At 43.4% G+C, this 25,244-nt stretch overlaps 1 protein-coding gene across 7 annotated transcripts in view; it reads left to right on the top strand.

The window, feature by feature from the left end:
• The first annotated feature begins 7,928 nt into the window (after window positions 1-7,928).
• Window positions 7,929-25,244, top strand: part of CADM1 (cell adhesion molecule 1) — a 289,423-nt gene continuing 272,107 nt past the window's right edge. For 4 of the 7 annotated variants that reach the window (XM_073320758.1, XM_073320763.1, XM_073320762.1 and 1 more), the window contains exon 1: window positions 7,931-8,100. In XM_073320758.1, coding sequence (XP_073176859.1) covers window positions 7,983-8,100 — 118 coding nt within the window. In that variant the 5' untranslated portion in view covers window positions 7,931-7,982. Of the gene's footprint in view, window positions 8,101-25,244 lie in introns of all 7 variants that reach the window. The other 3 variants (XM_073320759.1, XM_073320757.1, XM_073320764.1) reach the window with 2 other exon arrangements.

The raw sequence follows: 25,244 nt of genomic DNA, 5'->3' as shown, positions 1-25,244 counted from the left end.
GTTCCTACCTGGATAAGATAAATTCCATGAGGGAATGTCTGGCTTCATAGCAGTTACATCTGTAGTATTTCTGCTAAGTACACTAGTGCTCCCAGGCTCCAGTCCTACAAACCCTCATGCACTTAAATTTACCTAGGTGATTAGCCCAATTGACTTCAATCCAGCTATTCTTGGGAGCAAAGTTCAGCATGTGTGTTTGCAGGATTTAGGCCATGAATTGCTACTGTGTCTAGCTTTCTCTCCCTTTTGAACAATAGCTTGACCTACCCTGAATTTATCTATAGGAGAAATTCCTCTGGATTTAATAAATTTTAGGTTGTGTAGTTTACCTATCAAGAAACTTAAAAGTGGTGACCACTATTTTTACAGAGCTTATAAAAACACAATTTCTTGCTATTTGCTCTTTAAAAGCAGTTAAATAAACAAATTCTCATTGTAGAGCCTTGCAAATATTCTTTTTAGAATGAGTAGGCTCTATACAAAATTTGTGAAAGTATCTAAGGCATAGACATACCAACTATGAACTTTATATATATATATATATATATATATATATATATATATATATATATAATGTAAATAATCTTGTACTATCATCTAGTGGTTAGATCTGAATGTCAAAAAGGCCCATTAAAGTAAATAGAAAGACAACTTCTCAAATAGGAGCTAGATTGGTCTGTAACTTGAGAGAGGTCACACAGTGCTCACTGTTCATCTAAATACCTGAATGTGAATCCTTCCCATGTCATTATATTTGCTCTAAGTGACATGTATTGTCTGTTAAATAGGGTTTACTCTTTAGTTTGCATGAGGGAGAGCAGTATAGACATTTGCCTTTCCACTTTGCGAGACTTGCATATACAGAAAAAAAAATACAGAACTTCATGATTTTGGCATTTTCTCCAGCTCACGTATATCAGATTGGAATTCTCATTTTTAAGTTTATTTCTGTTCTTGCTTTAAAAATGCATTAACAAACAATTGATTATCAGTTATAAACTGCAAAAACACCATCTGGTCCTTGAAATTAGCTAAACTGAAGTAGAAAAAAAAATCCTATTCTGAAGAATGTTTGCCAGTGGCATTAAAAAAAAAAAAACTGCTACTGTGAAGAAATTCCTCATGCTCATAACTTTTATTAAGTATCCATAGAAACTAGGCACATTTCAGATACTGCATATGTGATCTAGATCCTCTTCAAGTCTGGGAATTATCCTGTCACACTTGAGTGGATTTCCACTGATGTTCCCCAGTTATAAAGTGTTATGAAACTGCAGCCCATACACAGCCTTAAAATGTTCCCACCTACCAATACTTGGCAATAGGAGAGGTGAGCCATTACTAGATTCAGAGGATTTTGATTCTTGGTTACTCTGGGGCCCTTCTTTGCCACTCCAGCAGCGTCAAGGACCTTACAGTAACCAGAAGCAGCATGCTGTGAATCTCCAGCCAGTGGAGAGCTGACTGTGGGAGAGGGACTGTACACTAGTTGTGCTCCCAGCCCTCAGCATCGAGAACCGATTGGAAGCATGGTCAGAGTGCATTGCACTATGGCTATTTGCTGCTTCCCCAGGCTCATAGTTTGCTCCAACGTGCGCTGTGTGCTGAGCAGGATCCTGGATGGCTCAAGAAAACAGAACAAAAGTGGCTTAAGAATACCCTAACTCCCATCCTCCATTTCTCTGCTGGAGGAATTTAGAAACAGACCCAACATCTCCCAGGTCCCCGTGACCTCCTGACTGCATCTGTATTGGGGGTGGGGGAGAAGGGAGGGGAAGGTCATAACCAGACTGAGAAACCTGATGATCATTGAATGTCAATTTGAATGGGAGACACTGGGAGTGGCCTTGTAATGTTAAGAAATCTCTGTTGTAGATGTAGTGGTCAGGTCAATCTTTATCAGCCTGTTCTCCCCTCCCACTTTTTAGCTAGCTTCTGTTGCTAGCTGCCTGTAACCTGAGCCCTCTCAAATATAATACAGCTTTTAATCACTGCCAATGGGGCTCATGCTTAAAGATCAAAACTGCTAACTCACTGTGACCAATAATCTGAAGTTAAACTTCCATGGCAGAGGAAATAGTTTTCCTCTTGAAACTAAAGTTAATGCATAATGGGAATGCATTAGGATATTTCCAACAGGAACCTAGCCACTCTCCTTAGTACATCTTGACTCCCTTTTTGTCTTTTGCTGAAAGAAACACACAGTTAAGGAAGTCATTTCCTAAAGTTCAGGATTTGCAATTTGTATTCCATAATCTCTTGGTCACTTAGCAGCAGATAATTTGTCATGGTTTGTTTTAGCTGTTGTGATATTGATATTTATTATGCAAATTGCATTTCCTACATCTTATTGTTCTGCATCCCATGAATACTTAAATTATTATAAACCTTTACACTTAATATGGGTCATCCTTCAATTTGTTGCTTGAGCAGCAGTGGGTCATAATGTACAATATCTTATGGAAGGGAATAAAATAAGTAATTAAAAATAGACAAACAAGATAGTCTGGTACCTAATCATACTGAGGCAAATTGAGTATATATGCAGTGTCTTTCAGACCAGATTTGTTTACCAGCATGGAAGTCCTTCTGGAGATGAACAATATACTGTGTCCTAGACTAAAACAAGTGCCTCCCTCTTAATCTAAGAATAAATCTGGTTTAGCCACATAGTTGCAATGACCCTAGCCCTGTTTCACAAGATGCACACAATGTTAAGGTTGCAATTGTTGTGCAAGGAGCAACATGTTTTACTGTCAGTTTGTAAAATCTGTTGGGGAAAAAGACGCTGCTCTTCCAACAGAAGTGAGAAGAGCACAGATCTAATGGAGGAGAAAGGGGGCTGGTTTGCTCCGAGGCTAGTTGTGGGTATGAATGTTCCCAGTTTGAAGGAGTTGGAATGTGGGAAGAGTCCTGTGTTTGCACAGATAATGCTTGTCTGAATCTACGCGAGAAGCAATTCAATCGGAACAGATAGTTCTTTCTAAACCTACAGTGTGATGCAACATTTGCCCTGAGCAGTTGTAAGTTTAGACTCTGCAAAAGGTGACAGAATGGTAAAGCTAAAGTGACAACTCATTTGCTGTAGCATTGCTTCGAATAACCTAATTAAGAATGTTGGAAATATTTGGCATGCCCTTTCTGTTAAGGCATTCTTAGACCCATAATATTTAAGGAATAATGAGAGAAAGACATTAAGTTCCTCTTTCCCATGGAAGACACACCTACTAGTTGATAGCCAAGATGATGGATTGCATAAAATTTATTAAGGCACAGCTTAGCAGTCTGGAGGAGCAATTCTCTGGAGCTAGTCTGTTTTGAAGAGGGAGGAAGGGTGGCTCAATTCAATTGAGACAATTAAGACCTGTAAAAATTATTGCACAGATGGAAAATCAATAGAAAGGTAAGTTACCAGCTCTTCGACACCCATCTCCCATTGACTGTCAATCCAGAAAACAAGGAAATGGGGTGGGCAGATGGTGCCTGTCCAGAGATGACTGCACTCCACTTCATGGCTAAAAGAGCAGAAGAGAGAACTCTGTTCCATATAATAATGCACTGATGTCAAACTTGCAGAAATTGAAAAGAACTGTGGATGCATGGCACCCCCTTGGGAGACCCATCCTCATGCCCACGAACTGACTCCTACCTTCGGCTTATACCTTACATTGGCCAAAGTGAGTAGAAAGGTGGTAGAAGGTTACTTTAGCTTATGAGTCTCTTCAGGGAGCAGTTGGATGGAGGGGGGTGAGAAGTTTGTTTGAAAGAAACACAGAACAGTCAACTTCATTTGCATCATTCCTTTATCTGAACTAAACAGCTGTTGATTTATGGCTTTGAGGGCTCCTGGTGTGGATACTACTTTTGATTGGTGTATTGCAGTGGGACTAAGTTGCCACCATCTTCTGTGTTTCTTTAGTGGGGAAACATACACCTATTAACTTGGACCATTTACCAGCATTGGCTTTGTGGTCTCAATTGCATCATCTTACTCCTGGGCTGCCTTTGTTTTGATCATAAAATACACTCGGGGGGCGGGGGGGAGTGAGAGACAGATGACAGTAATGGCTCCATGGCTGTGTTCTGAGCAACTCCTAAATTGTGAACCTAAGGTTGCTACTATTACCTCCTCCATAGTCAGTTTCCTACTCCACCTTTTTTTACTACCCCTTTCCTGTTTTTTGCCTTCTTTCTAATAAGAGTCCAGATTAGCCAACCAGAACAAATCTACCTGTGTAACACTACTGTGACCAGAGGGTCCAGCTAAACCTGATGCCTGAGAAGCTTGATTTCAGTGGAAGCTCACCAGGTCCCAGAGTGGCTAAATGGATGTTGAAAGGTTTCAGAGCAGCAGCTGTGTTAGTCTGTATTCACAAAAAGAAAAGGAGGACTTGTGGCACCTTAGAGACTAACCAATTTATTTGAGCATAAGCTTTCGTGAGCTACAGCTCACTTCATCGGATGTTGTAATCTTTGACACTTCCTTCTGTTGCTTGTAGTCCCCAGGCTTTCTCTGTGTCTCAACTGACAGCAGGCAATATCGGGGTGACATTTCAGTGCGGTATTCCAGGGCAGGTCATGTCTTTTTTTCCCAGGCTGCTTCTCACCAGTGGCCAGCAGGTTTGTCTTACTACAGCTGCTTCACCTCCAAACAATCTGAGACTCCAAGACACCTGAGCTGAAAGACCAAATCAAAAGAGGGGAAAAGCATAGTAGGTATGTTGTGCAGACCTTTCTGGTTTATTCTGAAATTCACCAAGAGTTTAGCAGCTTGGGTTAGTTGTATCAAAACAGCCTTAAATGTCTAGAGGGTGTGTTCTCCAAGGACTCCTGGAAAGCCCTGCCAGTGAAGGATAGATCTTTGGCTTCATGTGTTGTAGTGGTCTCTTCCCTGCGGGGAGTCTAGGCTTCAACTTGACCAGCAAATATATTAAAACTACAATGGCCTCTGTCTCCATTCTGGGACTAACACATGCCAGTTCGTGTTTAAAAATGCACCTTTCTTCTCCAGTGAAGACCAGGCCTCTTTTAATTTTTCCTCCCCCATCAGATCCAAATCCTTTATAATCTGTGTCCCTTCATTGATGTCAAAGATATGTGGGAGAGCTCATGGTCACATTGGCCATCCTGGTGGTGGTTTCATGAGCAATGTAATGTGTAATCAGGTGCACCAGCCTGGTAAAGTGTGATAGCATTTGCCCACTGTTCAGTAGCTGGCCTGCCCTCTATCAGCTAACATCTCCTGTCTGTCTTAAAAATCCAGCATTGCAAATTCTCTTTAGATCTTTCCTGCCCCTTAGTAAGCCGAAAGGTTCAATATGACTGGATCTTGGTTTGCATGTCAGTTGTCCTTGGCTAGAAATGTTATACAGAGTCCAGCTCAATCTGTCTTTAAAGCAGCAGAATTTACATTTTTGTACAGTTTCCCCTTAATATTATTTCTTAAATTCATTCTTAACATGAATTCTACTCTCAACTATGAATCATGGACAGATTAATCAGTCATAGCCATATGCTATGTCTGATTTTTCTTAGCAACTGAACTGCCGACATTAGAGACAGAAGGTGCATTTTCTTATCTTAGCTATGCGTTTTCCTCCTTTCTGTGTCATCCCCCCCCCCCCGCCTTCCTTATTTTGCCTTAAACAATAGAATCCGATTTCAGTGGTGGAACCAGAGAGCTTCTGCCTAAATCACTTTTTTTACTCTAACAGCAGCATTTTGATACCATCTGAGACTGGTAACAAAGGGGTTTTTCCATTAAAAGACTCTATACAAACAGGCACTAAGAAATTGTTTAAAAACATCCACTTTTTTGGGGGGGGGGGCGGGAGAGGAGAGTTTTAAATGTTTTTCTTTTGTGTACTTAAAAAGGATTTGTTCGGCTCATAAAACAAAACAAATCTCTGGCAACCACACCTTGAATGTAAATGTTGTGACAGTAAACTGTAACATCTGAAAAGCCCTGTTGGATAATCCATGCAACTCACTGCTAAATTCTGCTTTCCCTAGTGAGCAGTAGTACACTGAACAAATTGGGCGTTTAGTCATAAAGGACTTAGCCACTGCCACATACACCACTGTTGCTTGCTGCTAATGCTATGGCAGCCTATTTGGTCTGTAGTCAGGAATGCCTCCTGCTGAATTCAAGAGAGGTAAAAGAATCGTGGAGCTTGTGGTTAGAACAGAATCCGTATCCTCCCTTCCCCTGTCCCATTTACCAATAGGCTTGTGTACACACAGTATTGAACCAGTTTAACTAAGGCTTTGCCTACATGGGAAAGTTTCTTCATTGTAACCTAAGGTGTGAATTTAAACCAATAAATTACGCTGGTATAATTAGAGCTGTGCAAATATCCGCTCTTTTGGTTTACTGGCAGTTTATAAACTGTTTTGGGTTGAACAAAACATTTTTGTTAGTCTAAATGGTCCATTTTGATCTTGACAACTTCTAATATTTTTGATAAAAGGAAAGGGATTTTTAAAACATTTTGAATTAAAGTGTTACAGTGCAACAGCAATCCCAATACACTATTTGTGTAACATTTTTGGTGTAGCTAAATCTACATTTTTACCTGGAAAAAGTCTGAGCATTTTTGCCTTTAGGTATAATCCCCCATTTAGCCACTCTTATTCCAGGTTAAGTATGGTTTTTTTTCAGTTTAGTTTAACCCCCTTCCCCTAATCAATGTAAACTAAACTGAAAAAAGCCCCAGGGGAAGTCAGACCATTAAAATGGATATACTCTCCAATGTAGCCAAGGCCTAAAAGTGTGTGAGTTTTTTAAAACAGATTTAGGTAAATTGGCAAAACTTTCTGTGGATACTCTTACAGTAACTTCAAAAATGGCTTGTAGCTGGTTACCTTACACTGATATATTGCAAAAAGAAAAGGAGTACGTGGCGCACCTTAGAGACTAACAAATTTAGTCCGACGAAGTGAGCTGTAGCTCATGAAAGTTTACCCTCAAATAAATTTGTTAGTCTCCAAGGTGCCCCCGTACTCCTTTTCTTCTTGAGAAGACAGACTAACAGGGCTGCTACTCTGAAAACTGATACATTGGTTTACTTTGCACCTGTAACTTTAACCCAGTTTTAAATCAATGTAAGTATGTCCCCTCTGGCTGTGACTTGAGTGATTCTAACTAAAGTGGGTTGCTCCGCTGAGGAAGTGCGCTAAGGCTGACTTAGCAGAAGCGCAAAGCAGCACGCAGCGGCGTGGACTGTGAAGGTGATTCGTACCAAGTCGTGGCCTGGCCGTGGCCTGCCTCAGATCGTATCCACCTAGGCCTAAAGCTGGTAACGCCGGCTTGCTTTCGGGAGCGACACCATCCTGATTTAGCTCTGCAGCTCTCCAGAGAGGTGGAGGGGTGTGTGTAGGTGTGGGGGGGGGGCAGTTAAATGGCTTGTGAAGATTGGGGAGGGTGCCTTAGCGGGGTACAGGAGAGGAAGTAAGAGGGGGTGGGGTGGGGGGATATGGCGGAGGCATTCTGGGTGGGGAGGAGCTGGGGGAGGGGTGGGGGATGCAGGCAGCTCAGGCTGCAGGTTTTATGGGGGGGGCGCCGGGGGTGTGCAGGCAGGGAGGGCTGTGGGCAGCAGGTACCTGGGGGGGCTGCAGCCGGTGCCGTGGGGGCGTTGGGGTACAGAGGGCGGATGCGGTGGTGGGGGCAGAGGGGTAGGGATGGGGTTGGGGGCAGGGGAGACGTGGGGCACCTGGCTCCCCCCCCCCCCCAGGACACCTGGCTCAGGGGAGCAGTAACCTCACCCCTCCCACCGCCGATGCGCCCCTCGCCGGAGATGAGACTTTACCCTCGCTCCCTTATCGCGGGGCGGGGCCCCGGCTGGGCTCATTAGCATCCCACCAGCAGGCGGCGAGAGGGGCGGGGCTCCCCCCCGCCCCGCGGTGACGTCGGCGCATCTCATTAGCGGGCGCTGGATCGCCGGGCGCGGGCGGCGCGGGCAGAGCGAAGCAGGTGCCCGGACATGGCGAGTCGGACCGAGCCCAGCGGCTGCTCCGGGCGCGGCGGCGGCGGGGCCCCCGGTATCCTCCCGCTCCCGCTGCTGCTGCTGCTGCTCGCCGCCGCCGCGCTCATCCCCAGAGGTAGGCAGGGGGGCTCCCCGCTGCCCCCCCATAACCTCCCCGTAACCCCCCATAGGGCCCCGCTGCCCCCCAACCCCATACTGCCCCCCATAGCGCCCCGCTGCCCCCCCATAACCTCCCCCTAACCCCCCATAGGGCCCCGCTGCCCCCCAACCCCATACTGCCCCCCATAGCGCCCCGCTGCCCCCCATAACCTCCCCCTAACCCCCCATAGGGCCCCGCTGCCCCCCAACCCCATACTGCCCCCCATAGCGCCCCGCTGCCCCCCCATAACCTCCCCCTAACCCCCCATAGGGCCCCGCTGCCCCCCAACCCCATACTGCCCCCCATAGCGCCCCGCTGCCCCCCCATAACCTCCCCCTAACCCCCCATAGGGCCCCGCTGCACCCCCATAACCTCCCCCTAACCCCCCATAGCGCCCCGCTGCCCCAACCCCATACTGCCCCCCATAGAGCCCCGCTGCCCCCCAACCCCATACTGCCCCCCATAGCGCCCCGCTGCACCCCCATAACTCCCCTTAACCCCCCATAGCGCCCCGCTGCCCCAACCCCATACTGCCCCCCATAACCTCCCCCTAACCCCCCATAGCGCCCCGCTGCCCCCCATAGTGCTCCCATAGCTCCCCCTTACCTCCCCTATATTCCCGTGCCCGTATAGCTTCCCTTCTCCACCCCCTTATAGTTCTTCGGGACCCCTATAGCCCTCAGCACGGCTCTTCCCCCCTGCCCCCCTTGCAGGGCCACTCTCGGGGCTGGCCGCAGCCCCCTCTGCCTGGCTTTCCGAAGCAGAAGTTGCCCCCCGTGGTTGGCTCCGGCTCCTGGTTTTCCCCCAGGTCCTGACTCATTGTGCTTCTCCCTTCAGCAGCCGGGCTGGGGCTGGGGCTGGGGCTTGGGGAGGGCAGGTTTCTTCTCCCCATTTCCTCTCCTTCGGCCAGGCAGGGAGGCAGGTAGCGATTGTGGTGAATTAAGACTCTTAGCCCTTATCAGTGTTTTGAATCCGGCCACTCTGCCGCCTCCTGGGCTTGCAGCCTCCCGTACAGCCCTCCTGCTTCTCTAAATCTTGCAGGGATGTGGAGATTGGAAGGACTCGTTCCGATCAAGTGTTGGGAGTCTCAGCTCCCCTTTCCCAGCCCTGTTGTTACAGGGGCTAGCTCCGTGTTGTAAATAGAAGGGGATTTTATTTCCTTCCCTCTATTGCAAACGTTTTTCTCTTCCAACAGCAGCGCCTGTGAGTGTTGGCAAGATTGGAAATGAAGAGGGCAGTATTTGCTTTCAATAACAAAGGGGAGAGAGACAAATCACTTCACTGTCAGATCACTCTTTGCAATGCTTCAGATAATGCTGTTTGCCGATTTCTTTTTACCCATACCTCCCTAAATAAACACATGTGTGGAACAGATCAGATTGAACCTCCCTTGTGCAGAGAACAGATGATCAGTTACAACAGCAGCAACAAGTAGCCAAAAAAATGAATAAAAGCCATATCGGAAAGAATGCTTAACTGTATTGTGGCCTAAAGGTTGTTCTTTGGCTACTATGAAAGTCTTCTAGCATTTCTCTCTCTAATGTTTGGTTTTTACCAGTTATTTTCACAATTATGTAAATAGCATACAGCTGAGTAAATCATAATATACTAGGTCAAGCCCTTGAGAGGATTATTCCATGCAAAGCATTTTTAAAAAGTGCTCTATTTCCTCCAAGCCATTTATTTTATAGACTAAATGTGTATTGGGTACATAAAAGGAGATTTTTTTTTTTTGGTCTCATTTTTCTTGCACTGAAAGCTTTGTGTGAATCGCTAAGTCTTTAATTAATGGGTTGGTAGATAAATTGGTGTGGCAAACCTGGATTTGTTCAAAGTTTCTTCTTTGTGATGTCCAAGTTTTGATCTTAATAAAATATTCCTGAAAGAGCATTTTTGGACTAGTGCATTATGAAAGACCCTGTGTCATTAAAACCTGGGTGCACATGAGGATCTGAAACTGGTGAATAATAGAGGCAACAATACATTGGCTGCTGAAGAGACTGTTGGGCACAGATATTTCCTTTAGACCAAAAACGATCAATCTTTAGGGTTGCTTATGGAGAGTAAAGTAATGGACTACATCTGAGTGCTAAGCCTGCTTGTTGAGTGAATGGTGAAAGTAGTAACTGCTTTGTTTATAAATATTTTGCTATCTGAAATTGCTGTTCTTAACAGGGGATATATATATAGTGACTAGTAAAGAAGGAATTGTGGGCTTGACAGTGCATGGCGAAGCGACATGAAAATTCTGTTACGGGTTACCATGGAAGCAGCTTCTTGCTCTTGTGTATGGCTATCAAGTAGTGTTCACATTGAAAAGTAATTGGTTTCTGTGTGTTTTCTATAATTCTTCGTTCATAGAATTGTTGTAATTGAAAGTGGCTAAGTAAGTCTGGGCCATATGCTGCAAAGGCAGGCTTCTGTCAGTGCAGCCTCAGAAAGGATACCCTGATGATGAATCAGGAAGCCAGAAAGTCTTTAGTGAAGAGTCGAAAACCTGTTGGTATCGAAGTAGAACTTACGTGCTTCCATTTTCTTTTCTGTTGTGATTAATGGGAGCCTTGTTACACTAAAGAACTCATTTTAACATAATATGTCTTTCATTCAGACTAGATGCTTTTCCCATGGTGATTGTTTTGGATTAAATGGATGTTAATTTAACCCAGCTAAAATGGGTTTGCCCAAGCCTTTCTCTTTCTGGCTCTCTAAAATTTCTCCTCCTTTACAGGAAAGCTGTTTGATTTAACTTCAAGCTATCACTGGAATCTCAGCAGACAGTTTTGTGGGTGATTTGGGGCAACTTCTGCAGTACGATGCACAGTGTTTTTGCAGTGGCTTGACAAGATTGTATTCTGGGCTACGTATTCTACAAAGTGCTGCCTAGCTATTGTTGCGTTTCTTCTGCATTGAACTGAATAGCCACAGGAGGGACTGTCTGGCTTTGATAAAATATCCCTCATTAATGCCACTTTATATTTACAGTGTGTCACTGGAGACGCACAAGGCTTCATTCACTGACTTGTGTGACAAGAGGCGCTAGCGTTATTTGACTGGGACATTTTGGAGGAACAAGAGAGTCATTGAGGGATCTTTTGAATTTAACTAATACGAAAGGGGGAGGTAGAGAATAAGAGGCAGGCAGTTCTCTTGAACAAAGAGCTTTATTCATATGTATGTTTTACATGTTTTCCCCAGTGGCCTTCTTGGTCAGGCAGTGGGGGAAGAAAACTGGTGTCACTTTCAGTTCATTATTCTGACTTGACATACCTTCTTTTCATGAGGAATGCTCTCCAGAGCAAGGCCGCCATCCTAGGCCGCCTGCGTACCAATTAGGACAATGGCAGTTACTTTATGCATGTGCCATTTTAAAACACATTGTTTCGGAGGAAGTGCTAACTTGTGTTCCTATCCCTCCTCTTAGCTCAGCTGTTCCATAGACGTAAGTGCCTGCTTGGTGGGAGAGGGGGGTGGGAAAGGAAGGGAATATGCCTTTGGCTGACAGTGGGGTGGTTTTTTTTGTTCTTGTTCTTGTCCTTTTTTATAAAAGGATAGGGAAACAGAGATGTCACTTTGGCATGATTCTCATCCGTGCAAAGGCCAACGCTCCGTATGTTCAAACGCTCAGGTATTTATGCAGTTACTGCACCATGTTCATGGTTTTTAAGACGTTTTGCTGCCAGATGAATTTTTGTCCTTTTCAAAAAATGACATTGTAAAATGGGCTCTGGTTTTATGTGATCATGGAGTTTGCTTGGGCTCCTGTGCATACCTGTTAGGTTTAAGCTTCACGCATAGTGAATTGCTCAGTCGTTGGAGCTGGAGAATTGGATCACTAAACAATACTTGAGCTAAAATAAAAACGCTTTCCTAACATGGCTATAAATACACAGTATCTCATTCCCTCTTTCTGCATCTCAAACTCTCAATGCCTCATCTCCTGCTTAGAATCACCATTTAAAAAAAAACCACCACATTTTTATTAAACGAAAGGCTCGTACCATGCTACTGCACGGCAAGCCTGGTAAATGGAGCCCAGCTAATAGACATAACAATCTGAATTAAAATATAGCAGTGTTAGGAGCAATTGAAAAGAAATGAAAATGAGGGATCTGAACTCTGCAGTTCTTCAGTTGAAAGGGATGTGACTGACCTGTACATTGGGCATTCTTCACTGACAGGCTAGAGAGCACCACGCAGTGGTAACTGTTGCAGAATGGATACTTTGCTACTTGGAGCCTGGCAGTCATTAATCTCCACTAAAAGTTTGATTATCTGAGGCAAAGGGTAAAGCACTAGACGCTCTCTTTGCATTGGCTGAATTTATGTCAAATTTCCTTAAAATTCCTGAAATGTTTTGCTCGCTTCTCCTTCCCCCTGCCCCCAGCACTTTTAAAAGCGATTAATATGCAATAATAAGTTTCCTGGAAGTACTGAAAGAAAATCCATGCTGTGGCAGTAAATACTTGTTTGGTGGTAATTGCATAGCTTTGTGTGCCTTTCTGTCTCCAACTCTTGAGTTAAAATAGCTCCTTTCTGCAGTGCTGGGCAAGGGTACACTACGGTGGTATTGCCATATCTCACTGTCTTGGTGGAATCCTGTAATTGGGGTGTGCTTTGGAGCATGTTGTAATGGCTGTGCTGAATGAGTCAAGCTTGGTAATTGGTGTAGGGCTAGGCAGTGTTAAGACTTGGTATAAAATAGTCTAATGCCATGATGAATCTGTATTTCTTTAGCACCTTTCATCTGATGGTCTCAGTGCTTTACCCACCTGTAAGTAAGTTTCGCTCACTGTGTGTGAGTGTGAAATAGGAAAAGAATACAGGAATGACTTCAGTTAGTACTGAACTGTAGTCAGTCCTGGGGTGGAACGAGCACCTGTGTAACACTGCACAGCGATATACTACATGGTAGTTTAGACAGAATAACATTCCAATTCAAACCCGAGGGGGAATTTAGAGAGGCAGAGTATAACCGCCCAAACTGGAATCTTGTCTGACATCCAGAGTTAACAGACACAAGGTGGGTGAGGTAATATTGTTTATTGGTGAAAGAGAGAAGCTTTCACTAGCTGAAGTTGGTCCAATTAAAGATATTACCTCACCCACCTTGTGTCTCTAATCGTTTTTGACCGATACAGCTACAACAACCCTGCAAACCAAGGTTAACAGTTATACTTGTAAGATTTCAGAGTAGCAGCCGTGTTAGTCTGTATTCGCAAAAAGAAAAGGAGTACTTGTGGCACCTTAGAGACTAACCAATTTATTTGTAAGAGAATACAGTGGGATATCTAATGACAAGAAGGATCAGGACTTAAGTTTTACATCTTAGCCAGAATGGATAAGCCCTGTAAGCAATGGACCAGCAAAAAGATCTGCTCAGATTTCGGTGATTTAACGTGACTGGTCAACAATCCTACTGAGAATATGGGTTAAACAGGCTCTTGTAAATATGGAGCAAGGTTATAAGGAGCCTTTGTCTGCAAGCAGGAGAAAAAAATCCTACTATCCACTGTAAAAAGAAAAGGAGTACTTGTGGCACCTTAGAGACTAACCAATTTATTTGAGCATGAGCTTTCGTGAGCTACAGCTCACTTCATCGGATGCATACCGTGGAAACTACAGCAGACTTTATATATACACAGAGAATATGAAACAATACCTCCTCCCACCCCACTGTCCTGCTGGTAATAGCTTATCTAAAGTGATCATCAGGTGGGCCATTTCCAGCACAAATCCAGGTTTTCTCACCCTCCACCCCCCCACACAAATTCACTCTCCTGCTGGTGATAGCCCATCCAAAGTGACAACTCTTTACACAATGTGCATGATAATCAAGTTGGGCTATTTCCTGCACAAATCCAGGTTTTCTCACATCCCCCCACCCCCATACACACACAAACTCACTCTCCTGCTGGTAATAGCTCATCCAAACTGACCACTCTCCAAGTTTAAATCCAAGTTCAACCAGAACATCTGGGTGGGGGGGGGTAGGAAAAAACAAGAGGACACAGGCTACCTTGCATAATGACTTAGCCACTCCCAGTCTCTATTTAAGCCTAAATTAATAGTATCCAATTTGCAAATGAATTCCAATTCAGCAGTTTCTCGCTGGAGTCTGGATTTGAAGTTTTTTTGTTTTAAGATAGCGACCTTCATGTCTGTGATTGCGTGACCAGAGAGATTGAAGTGTTCTCCGACTGGTTTATGAATGTTATAATTCTTGACATCTGATTTGTGTCCATTTATTCTTTTACGTAGAGACTGTCCAGTTTGACCAATGTACATGGCAGAGGGGCATTGCTGGCACATGATGGCATATATCACATTGGTGGATGTGCAGGTGAACGAGCCTCTGATAGTGTGGCTGATGTTATTAGGCCCTGTGATGGTGTCCCCTGAATAGATATGTGGGCACAATTGGCAACGGGCTTTGTTGCAAGGATAAGTTCCTGGGTTAGTGGTTCTGTTGTGTGGTATGTGGTTGTTGGTGAATATTTGCTTCAGGTTGCGGGGCTGTCTGTAGGCAAGGACTGGCTTGTCTCCCAAGATTTGTGAGAGTGTTGGGTCATCCTTTAGGATAGGTTGTAGATCCTTAATAATGCATTGGAGGGGTTTTAGTTGGGGGCTGAAGGTGACGGCTAGTGGCGTTCTGTTATTTTCTTTGTTAGGCCTGTCCTGTAGTAGGTAACTTCTGGGAACTCTTCTGGCTCTATCAATCTGTTTCTTTACTTCTGCAGGTGGGTATTGTAGTTGTAAGAAAGCTTGACAGAGATCTTGTAGGTGTTTGTCTCTGTCTGAGGGGTTGGAGCAAATGCGGTTGTATCGCAGAGCTTGGCTGTAGACGATGGATCGTGTGGTGTGGTCAGGGTGAAAGCTGGAGGCATGCAGGTAGGAATAGCGGTCAGTAGGTTTCCGGTATAGGGTGGTGTTTATGTGACCATTGTTTATTAGCACTGTAGTGTCCAGGAAGTGGATCTCTTGTGTGGACTGGACCAGGCTGAGGTTGGTGGTGGGATGGAAATTGTTGAAATCATGGTGGAATTCCTCAAGGGCTTCTTTTCCATGGGTCCAGATGATGAAGATGTCATCAATATAGCGCAAGTAGAGTAGGGGCTTTAGGGGACGAGAGCTGAGGAAGCGTTGTTCTAAGTTGGCCATAAAAATGTTGGCATACTGTGGGGCCATGTGGGTACCCATAGCAGTGCCGCTGATCTGAAGGTATGCATTGTCCCCAAATGTGAAATAGTTATGGGTAAGGACAAAGTCACAAAGTTCAGCCACCAGGTTAGCCGTGACATTATCGGGGATAGTGTTCTTGACGGCTTGTAGTCCATCTTTGTGTGGAATGTTGGTGTAGAGGGCTTCTACATCCATAGTGGCCAGGATGGTGTTGTCAGGAAGATCACCGATGGATTGAAGTTTCCTCAGGAAGTCAGTGGTGTCTCGAAGGTAGCTGGGAGTGCTGGTAGCGTAGGGCCTGAGGAGGGAGTCTACATAGCCAGACAATCCTGCTGTCAGGGTGCCAATGCCTGAGATGATGGGGCGCCCAAGATTTCCAGGTTTATGGATTTTGGGTAGTAGATAGAATATCCCAGGTCGGGGTTCCAGGGGTGTGTCTGTGCGGATTTGATCTTGTGCTTTTTCAGGAAGTTTCTTGAGCAAATGCTGTAGTTGCTTTTGGTAACTCTCAGTGGGATCATAGGGTAATGGCTTGTAGAAACTCGTGTTGGAGAGCTGCCGAGCAGCCTCTTGTTCATATTCCGACCTATTCATGATGACAACAGCACCTCCTTTGTCAGCCTTTTTGATTATGATGTCAGAGTTGTTTCTGAGGCTGTGGATGGCATTGCGTTCCGCATGGCTGAGGTTATGGGGCAAGTGATGCTGCTTTTCCACAATTTCAGCCCGTGCACGTCGGCGGAAGCACTTTCACTGGGACTGAGCTGAGCATTTGGCATGAAAAAATATACTAAGTTTCTGGCTCTGGTGAGTGTTCTGCATGATATGCAAACACTTGAGTGAAATTGCAAAGGAGAGGCTGGCAAAGAAAATCCAACTACCCATTTTGGTTGTGATATGGGCTTATTCAAGGTGATTGAGCTGAGCACTGGTTGTAAGCATGATATTAGGTTTAGGAACCTAATCACCCATGAGGATTACTATGACCCCTTCTGAAGGACAGGAAGAGTAATACCAATCATCTAGGCTACACATACACAAGCTGTGGTGAGATGGGGGGTTAGTCACTACCATCTTCATCTCACTAATTTATTTCAGTTTTAAATTAACCAGTGACAATATTGGACACAACTAGACAACTCAAGAAGAGTTGCTGCTGCTCGTTTTGTTTTGGGGAGGCCATTGTACCCCTAAGACAGAGCATAGATATGTTCCTTCTTCAAGCAGCAGTCTTCATCAGTTTCTGGTGTTGATCTTTTGCTGTTTTTGTCTGTGTTTGGCTTTCTTTTTTGGTTGTGTAATTAAAGAAACACTTTACATCAAACAACTGACTCAGTAAATAAAAATAGCTCAGTGCTGTTTCCTTTGGGCCGAGTCAGACTTGTGAACGTGGTACATGGGGGCAGCAGTATGCAGATAGTCTCTGCCCTGTTGCTTGATTAGTGCTAGATCTAAAAATGGATCAGACCTTGTGTCTGAGGCCATGCCTAACAGAATCCATTTTTGTTTTAGACCAGGCATGCTGCCTCCTCAAACTGTTTTTTTTTAAGTGCTCCTATCAGCCTGTTTTTTTGATTAAAAATAACTTTTCCTAGTAACTTTCCGGTAGTATTAAGCGTGTGCAGGTTGTTCTGGTTAGGGTGTTTGACACTGACTCTTGCAGATATTGGTAATTTACCTTTTTTAAAGTGTCTTTACAATTCTTTGGATATGTCTTTCATTTTGAGCAAAATATGGTAGGAATGTTTCAGGGTGTCCCAGAATTCCCTTTCTCTGACTGTATACAAAAGTTAGGCAATTTCTTTTGTTTCTGGGAATGTGATTTTTACCAGACTTCTAAAATGTCCTATGTGCAAGTGGACTGTAAATTCAAAGCATTCAGTTTGGCTGGATTCCAGCCACATAAGTAAACATTTATGCAGTGGTTTAGGGATACAAGCAAAGCTGGACATGTAATCTGTATCTTTTCTGGGTAACTGGACATTACACAGAAAACTCTGTAGTCATTTCCTTGTGGAGCACTTATACAGTTCTCCAGTGTTGCAGAACCACCAGCACTGAATAAACAGTCTTTGTTCAGAAACCCTCCATAAAAGGGAGAGAATTTAGCTGGAATGTTGCAATTACAAGTGGTACCTACTTGTTTAAATCTCGTAAAGCTCTGAAAAAGTAACTAGTTTAATTGCATGTTGCAGCCAACAGCTGCTGTTGTGGTTAATGGGAGGTTCCATTGCAGAACTTCCTTTGAAGGTCTTCTAGGGCTGGCTCAGCGGCTTTGGTGCAGCTGGCTTCAGACTTGTGTCGGGAGAGGTGGGGAGAACAAGGGGGTGTGGGAGGGATGCAGCAGGTTTTCCTTGAAACAAAGTATTATGAGGTTTTGGTCACAAGTTTACAATTGAAACAGTAGGGCCATGTTTCTAAGAGGCGCAGATGGGTGTTGGCCACCTTGGTGAATCCTAGTCAGTCTGAGTTAATCTAGTAAATTGAACTGGGTGTGTATATGGGTGCTGTGCCTGAATTTGATATTCCATTTGGGGTTTGTCAGATACAGTAGTCAAGCCTGGGCATTCTGGGGGAACTCCAATGGGAGCTAGTTGATATATCTCTGATTGTTAGGAGTGGGTAGGTAGGCCACATGGCAGGGCATATGGGGTTTCTCCAGTGAATAAGGCGACTCAGGTTATTCTCTTCCTGTCTTAGACATCTGCTGTGGACACAACCAGCTCTCGTGGCTGGGTCCAAACTCCACCCTTCACTCAGCTGCTGCTGTATGTGGATTTTGCCTGCCCTGGGGGACCACAGCACACTGGGAAAGTCTGGTAATATCTAGCCAGAGCTAAGCCAGAGTGTCTGCCGGACCCGCTCTTATGGTACATGTGCAGTGCAATTTTTTTTTTTTAACAATCATATAATTTGACGCGAACTTTAGTGAAGGAAATTCCCTGAGAATGTTGAATTCTGAAGATAAACTCATAAACAGCAAAGCCAGTCTCATTAAGAGCTCAATACTGAGATACATAAATGCCATCTTTACACTCCTGTACAATGGGAATGAAGAAATGGCTTATTGTCTAGGTACTGGAGGCTTAATTGGAGGAGCTTATTGACTGACTTCTGTAGAAACTCTTGCTTCTACGTCACTGAAACATAGCTGCTGAAATGCCTGTTTCCTGGACTGAAGACATCCAGATTAGTTTAGCCCAAGTGCCATATTCTGATACGCTGTTAGTTCTGTGTTTAAAGCACTTGGACGTTTGTCGTAATTCTAGCCATGCGCCTTTTCTCTATTGCAGTAATGCTAACAGTAGCCTGTTAAGCAACTTTCTCGGGCTTTTGGTTCAGGATAGGTGGAAATGGCATTTGTGAGCGCAGTTGGACTTGTTCTACCATTCTGACATCTTACCTATAATTTTCTGGATGTTTTTCTGGACAATAAGATGTCCACCCTCCATGTCTTCTGTTAGTGCCAGTGGAAATTGAGTGGACATACTGAGGGGAAAACAGACCCTTAGCTGTACATGATTGAAACCACTTGTCTTTAGATGTTCTGTTTGGTAGCAGGGAAAGTAATTGAGTTGAGAACCTGCAGTTCTAGATTACCAACCTGATTTTTCTTTTGGGTGGAGAGAGCACATAGCTTCTATTTCAGAAATCTTTGACTAAACAATGGAAACTTTAAAGCCAGAAAAAGCAGTTAATTTAACATTATATTACTTGCCCACATGGTTTTATCTCGAAGGTTCAGGTACAGGTTATCTGATAGTGAATTTCCCTTCTTTGTTCCTACCATGTGAAGGTACAACATCTTGAAGATGAGAGGAACCTCTTTGACACCTCCATTTGGCAATTGCATTAATACCCGCAGCTGCCATGTGCCAAATTCATCTGCTTTAGTAGAATGGGAAACACCTCACCAATTATCAGTGGAGAGGGCTTTGCACGGTCTTGTTTTGTTTTTTCAGTTTGATACAGCATGATCTTCACTCAGTATTATAGGCTGGCTGTGAGCTGACCTTTTAAGTCTCATTTTTTCTTACCCACTTTCAGAGGTCAGCAGCTACCACTGCTGATACCAGAAAAGACAAGGCTCTAGTCTAGGTCTGTTCATAGAATGAACCTGTAGTTCATTAGTTTTAATTCTGAATGTTATGGGAGATTGTAGAATAAGATTGGCCTGTATCACCGGCAAGTCAAGATTTTTTGCTTTGAAGTAACGCTTTGTGTCCAATAGGATTATAACATTCCTCCTTATGTAATGAGTGGGTTGACCTCGGCTCCTAGGAATGCCATCTGGATGTACTTCAAGGGGCTACTAAAATGTTTCTGATTAGTGCTAACCATGCCCCTGGCCAAAGGCTCCCTGTGTAAGAATTTCTGAAAATGTGCAGATTGGTGTGCCCAAACACAAGGTACTGGTGTAAACTGATTTCTCTTGCCTTCCATATTGTCTGGTCTCTCCACAGCTTGGCTTTGAGGGACAGGTGAGCATTGCTAGTCCTTAACTCTGGAGGGTAATTCTTGGTAATTCAGCACGCTCCTGATTGTAAAATAACTTCTGTTTTGCAGCTGTTTTTATTGGATGTCTGGAACAGTGAGTCACATGTTGTGCTTCCATCCCTAAACCACTGCATAAATGTTTTGGTCTACACTTCTTCACCTTCTGTTCTCTGTGGCATGACAAGGTAGCTAGACTCGTCACGGGTAAATCGTGTTTCCGGGCTAGATATTGGGGCAGGGACAGCTATCGCACTTACAGTACCGAAGCATGGTCTGCTTGTCTCAAAGTGGGAGTAGGGAGTTACCAGGATGGTGGCTTCTTCTAAAAGTGCATTCCATGATTTTTAAAAAAAGAAACACAACCATCTTCTCAAGCTTTCTGATCTTCCTCATAGAGAGGATATTCACAGCTGCAAAGTTAGGGTCACAAGGCATTGCTGCTACATCAGTGTTACTGGTGGGAATTGCCTCCAGGTGCTGGCAGGCCATGCTGAAACCCCTCAGCATTGTAAATGATTTGTATTAGACTTCCTTAAACATACACTGTTTTCAGCCCACTCCCCGACAAACCTGAGTGTGCCCATACGAATGGGGCACGGGAGAAAAACTGAAGGAAAAAATCACCTGAGATCATCTTGGATCTCCTTGACTCTTCATGAAGTGAGTCAGATGGAGAATAAGTGCACGTCCTGCCTCAAGACTCCAGAGTCATAGTCACATATATCTACATAATGCTGTGGAGAATTACACAGGTTCCTTCCGAAGAGCTAGAATACCAGTCTGGTCATCGCATCTCTCTTAACTATCACTGATTCTGGCCATGCAGGGAAATGGTGATGGAAGGTGTATTTCTGCACTTTCTTTTAGAGAAACACAAGTAATAGGTGGTAATCTTCAAGGGTGGAGAGTCCTGTGTCAGTGAGTTACAGGGGATTGGATTTCCTTGAAGGGCATTCTTAATACCTCTGCTGGGGTGGATGTGAGCACTCTGTACTCCGAATTCAGTCACTAGTGTTGGTGGACATAAGTACACTCGAGGTTTGGACTGTAGCTCTGCCAATGCGTTAAAACGTGACCAGACATCTCAGATCTCTTTGTATCCCATTCTAGCGCCAAGCATCTGAGATAAGGGCTCATCCAGAATGGAACTTAAATTGTGTCCTCCAAGCCATCACTAGGTGTTTGAAAGTTTTGCTTCTGTGGGTTTGTTTGTTCGTTCTGTGCATTAAAACAAAACTTCCAAAACCCTAATGCAAAACATAAACCTTGAGATGAGCGAAGACCTGGGCAGAGCTCTCCAGATTTCATTTGAGAACAGCACGTTTACCTGGCCAAGAAGTATAGTCACTTTATAATTCCAGTCACTTGGTGGACAACATGCTCCATTTGAGACATCTGCTCAGAAGCTGGCACGCTTTTCCCAAATCACCGTTAATTTGAATAGCGATTGGCTGAGGACTGTTGCTCCTCAGCAGTTTGGGTTAAATTTCTACCCATGAGCTAGAGGACACAAGCATCCTCTTCCATTGCCTGTTTTCTGAGCCCTCGAAGTGTTGTTTATACCAGGTATCTATGGCATATGTGTTCTCAGAAGAAGCATGATTGAAATGAGGAAATGTTAAGCATCAGGTTACCGTTCGCTACCCCTATTCGGTAATTAGAAATAAGTCTGTCTACAGCATCAAAACATCAGAGTAATAAGATGGAGCAAGAGAAGTGGCTTGTTGCTGCCTTTTTGGTTTTTAAATGAGGCTGCCAAGCAGCCTCCCTCCTAGGAAAATGTGTCCTTAAGATATCTGTGGTGTTAATCTCTAGAACTGGAATTCTTGCTAAATAAGATTTTGCTACAATTAGGCCAGAAAGTAAATTGCCTTCAAACAATCTCCTGTTAAGTAGAACAGATTTGTTTCACGTTAGCTCGGAGGTGAATAAATTAAAATAAAGGTGAAACGAATGACTTTTTTCTGCTTTAATCCATATCCTGGGTGTAGATTGGGGTTTGTACCTAACTCTCTAAATGTAGAGGTAGAACCTGCACTAGACACCTTTTATTGCTGTAATCCGTTTCTTAAATGCGTTTAGTGACACTGATATATCTGTGACCTTGAAAAGGCATATGGCTTTAAAAAAAGCTATTTTTTCCCTCAGCTGCCATAATATATCATGGGATAACTTTTGGGCAACAGTCTCTCTTCATCCATAAACAGTAGCTGAAACTATATGACTGAGTTGAATTGGGGAGGAAAAGGCTAGTGGCTCTTGTTATTTATAGCTTATTCACAAAGATTGTCTTTTATATGAACTTCCATTTGTTTGACCTTCTATTATGTCTGCTGAGGGCACGTATGCTGTCAGCACTGTTTTTATTCTTTGTAGTGCTCCATAGTATCAAAACATTCAACGTTTTGTCCGTGTTTTCCATGCAGCTGTAAAACTGTGTCTTCGGTTACACTGTTGTATTTGCTGAAGCATTATATATGCATTAGCTCAATTGGTTGAAGTTTTTAGAAGAAAGACCAATGCTTTGTTTTCCTGAAGCGTAAGGTGATGTCAAATGGTATTTCTTGGTGGACATTGCAGATTGGACTCTCTTGCTTTTGCGAGTGCTGCTTTACAAGAGGGGAATTTAAGCAGGCTTGTTATGGCATCAGTTAAGCATTTCTTTCATAGGATGACACCAATAAGCCAGTGAAGACATGAAGCTGATGTTAGACAAATCTCATTTCTTGAGTAGAGTCATCGTATATTAATGTACAGGATATAACATTTTGTGTATTGAGTCAATGAAAAGGCCAGTCAGCCAATTCTAACTGGATTCATTACAGTTAAGCTCTAAAATATCCCTGCTTAGAGAATTGCTGCTGTGGCTTGTCTTTTGTGTATCTCTCTCATTATTGTGAGATTTCGAATGAAAAGAAGCTCCGATTCTTAAATTCATCTGCTTCTGCAATCCTTCCCCCCACCCCGTTCTAACCTTCTGACATGTAATTGGTAATATGAACATGGTTGTAATGTCAAAAGGCTTCAGTGGATGACCAACTCTTGGAGTGCTTAAAAGCGCCCCCAAGAACTGTGTGGGTTTAAAAATATATATATATATGTATCTGTAACTGAGATGAAGGGAGAAGAGATTCCTTGTACTATGCAAGCTGTTTCTAAATGGAATGTATGGCAGTTTTTGAGGTGTCAGCAGTTCTTTAAAACATTCATGCCCACATCTATCTTCCTGTCTTAATGGAGAAGGGAAAAAAACTTCAGAATAGTTTCATAATGCTGCTTAATACTGAGCAGTGCCATTAGGCATTATTATTGCTTTCTGAGTACTGTCTAATTAGGATTTTTGGGGTAACAGAGTTAAGTAGAAAGCTGATCCACAAGCATCAGAACTGTTAATACTTTTCATTGACTGTCTGCTTTATTGAACTTTAGTGTTTTTGTGGAGCATTTGGACTAGAATTGTTTGGAGTAAGCACAGTTGGGGGGAACAAAATGAAAAAAACCTGATTAGTATGGGAAATGCTTCTGTAATAACATTAAGAATAACATTAGGCTGACCTAGATTCCCACTAGCAACTCCAGTTCTTTAGGCAGATGAATTTTTGTCACCCTAGTTTTTAGCATGATATGCAGAGTCCAGAGAAACTGTGTCTGGTTCCTTAGAGCATATTAGCCAGCAGGGGGTCTGGAATTAAATTTGCAAATTTCATTTGCAGTTGAGCACTGAGAGTTTAGCTCAGACATAATACGGCATCATGCTGAGATGTCACTGGCATTTCTTGAACTCTCCAACATCTACACAAAACTTCACGTGAGGTGACTCTACACTTCTTGAATGTGGGGAATGTAGGAGAAGAGAATGCGTGGACCCCGAGTCTGGCTAATATGTGAAGGATGGACGGATGGCCCTGTCTTGCACATAGCATGACTTGGGACAAGTAGCACACAGCTTTCCTTCTATGCGTTGGGTGATACAACTCCTTTCTGGCCAGTATTAATGCCAAAATTTGCCCCAGATTAGGTAGAAATATGGCAGAGTTTATCCAACTCCTCTTTTTTTTTTTTTTTTTTTAAATCTTTTGTTGAGGCTGGTGCATTATCTTACTGCTTACTCACTGCTATTTTATTACTGACAAAACTTCAGAAATCTCTTAAGGAGGAAATTAGCTTCATTTGAAGAATTATCCTTTTTGACCTCTGTTCTAATAGCTCGTCCAGTGCTCAGATTAATGACTTTTGCTTAGTTCTTAAGAAGCTATATCTCTAAGGTTGTGATTACGATTGCCACCTCATGCCAATTCACGGGATCTTTCCTCGCCCTCTTCTCCTTCTGATGCTGAAAGTGAGTGAAATGTGAAAGAAACATTACTCATTTTAAATAGTTTTTTTTCTGCCAGGTTAATGTGACTCTTAAAATGAGCCTCATGAGCTCTGTCCACCGTAACTGCTTTTAAGTTGATTTAAAGTTCTTAAATACTCTGAATTGCTTTACATAATCTTTTAAACAGGATGTACAAATTTCATGCATTTTTTTTTTTAAATCCATAATTGCCAGTTGCTGTGTCCGCTGACAGTAAAGAGCAGGTAGATGATTGATTGTAAGTTCTGGAGTGGGGAATAAAGTTGGCAATGGACAGAAAAAGCAGAGTAGTATCACCTACATTGAGATATTGAGGGGCAAGGGTAAAACCGAGTGTGGGTGAGAAATACAGCACCCACTTTCTGCCAGTTCATTTATTGCTAAACAAAAATATAATTTGAGCCTAATACAAAGGAGGGTTTATAGTAGAATCAATGATGTAGCTTTTAAATTGCCCCAGGAGGATTCTGAGTGCACAGTTGCATAATGGATCTCTCGGCTGTGCCCTCTTTTCTGCAAATGGAATCTTATTAAGTATGTTAACACAACCAGATAAATATTGCTGTCTTCCTCTTGGCTTTGCAACTGGATAGCATTTCATGTGTAGATGCTGGATAGGTCTATTGGAGATATTCCTGTGTGAGGAGAGGGGCTTCCTTAGATTTATTTCCCCTTGATATTCTTATGTTTGTTGCACAGGGAATTTTAAAATTTTGTTCTCTCCTCTCCCAACGATGAAAACGACTTAATGGGGTGTAGGTGTCATATCACTTTAAAATAAGTCCAAAATAAACTTTGAAACGCACTGAGATTTAAGTGTGCGTGCTGTGGTGCAAAGGGAAGGAAAGAAGAAAGAATAGGTTTCTGTGGATTCACGTTAACTCTAATGTGTTGAGGATCTGGGCTGAAATTTATCTTGGGCCTCAAATGAAGACTAATTCCTTCAGTTAGTCATTCGGGTATGTATGTCAACCGCACAAGAGGACTGGAAGAGCAGGAGTGTTGCAGATGTGGAGTATGAGACGCATTGGGGAGAGTTTGCCTAGTGATTGTCTGTAGTGCAGATTTAAAGACTGCTGCTGTTTTT

This window comes from Lepidochelys kempii, chromosome 22 (assembly GCF_965140265.1).
Source record: "Lepidochelys kempii isolate rLepKem1 chromosome 22, rLepKem1.hap2, whole genome shotgun sequence".
Lineage (NCBI taxonomy): Eukaryota > Metazoa > Chordata > Testudines > Cheloniidae > Lepidochelys > Lepidochelys kempii.
This window is presented reverse-complemented; position numbering and strand designations above follow the sequence as displayed.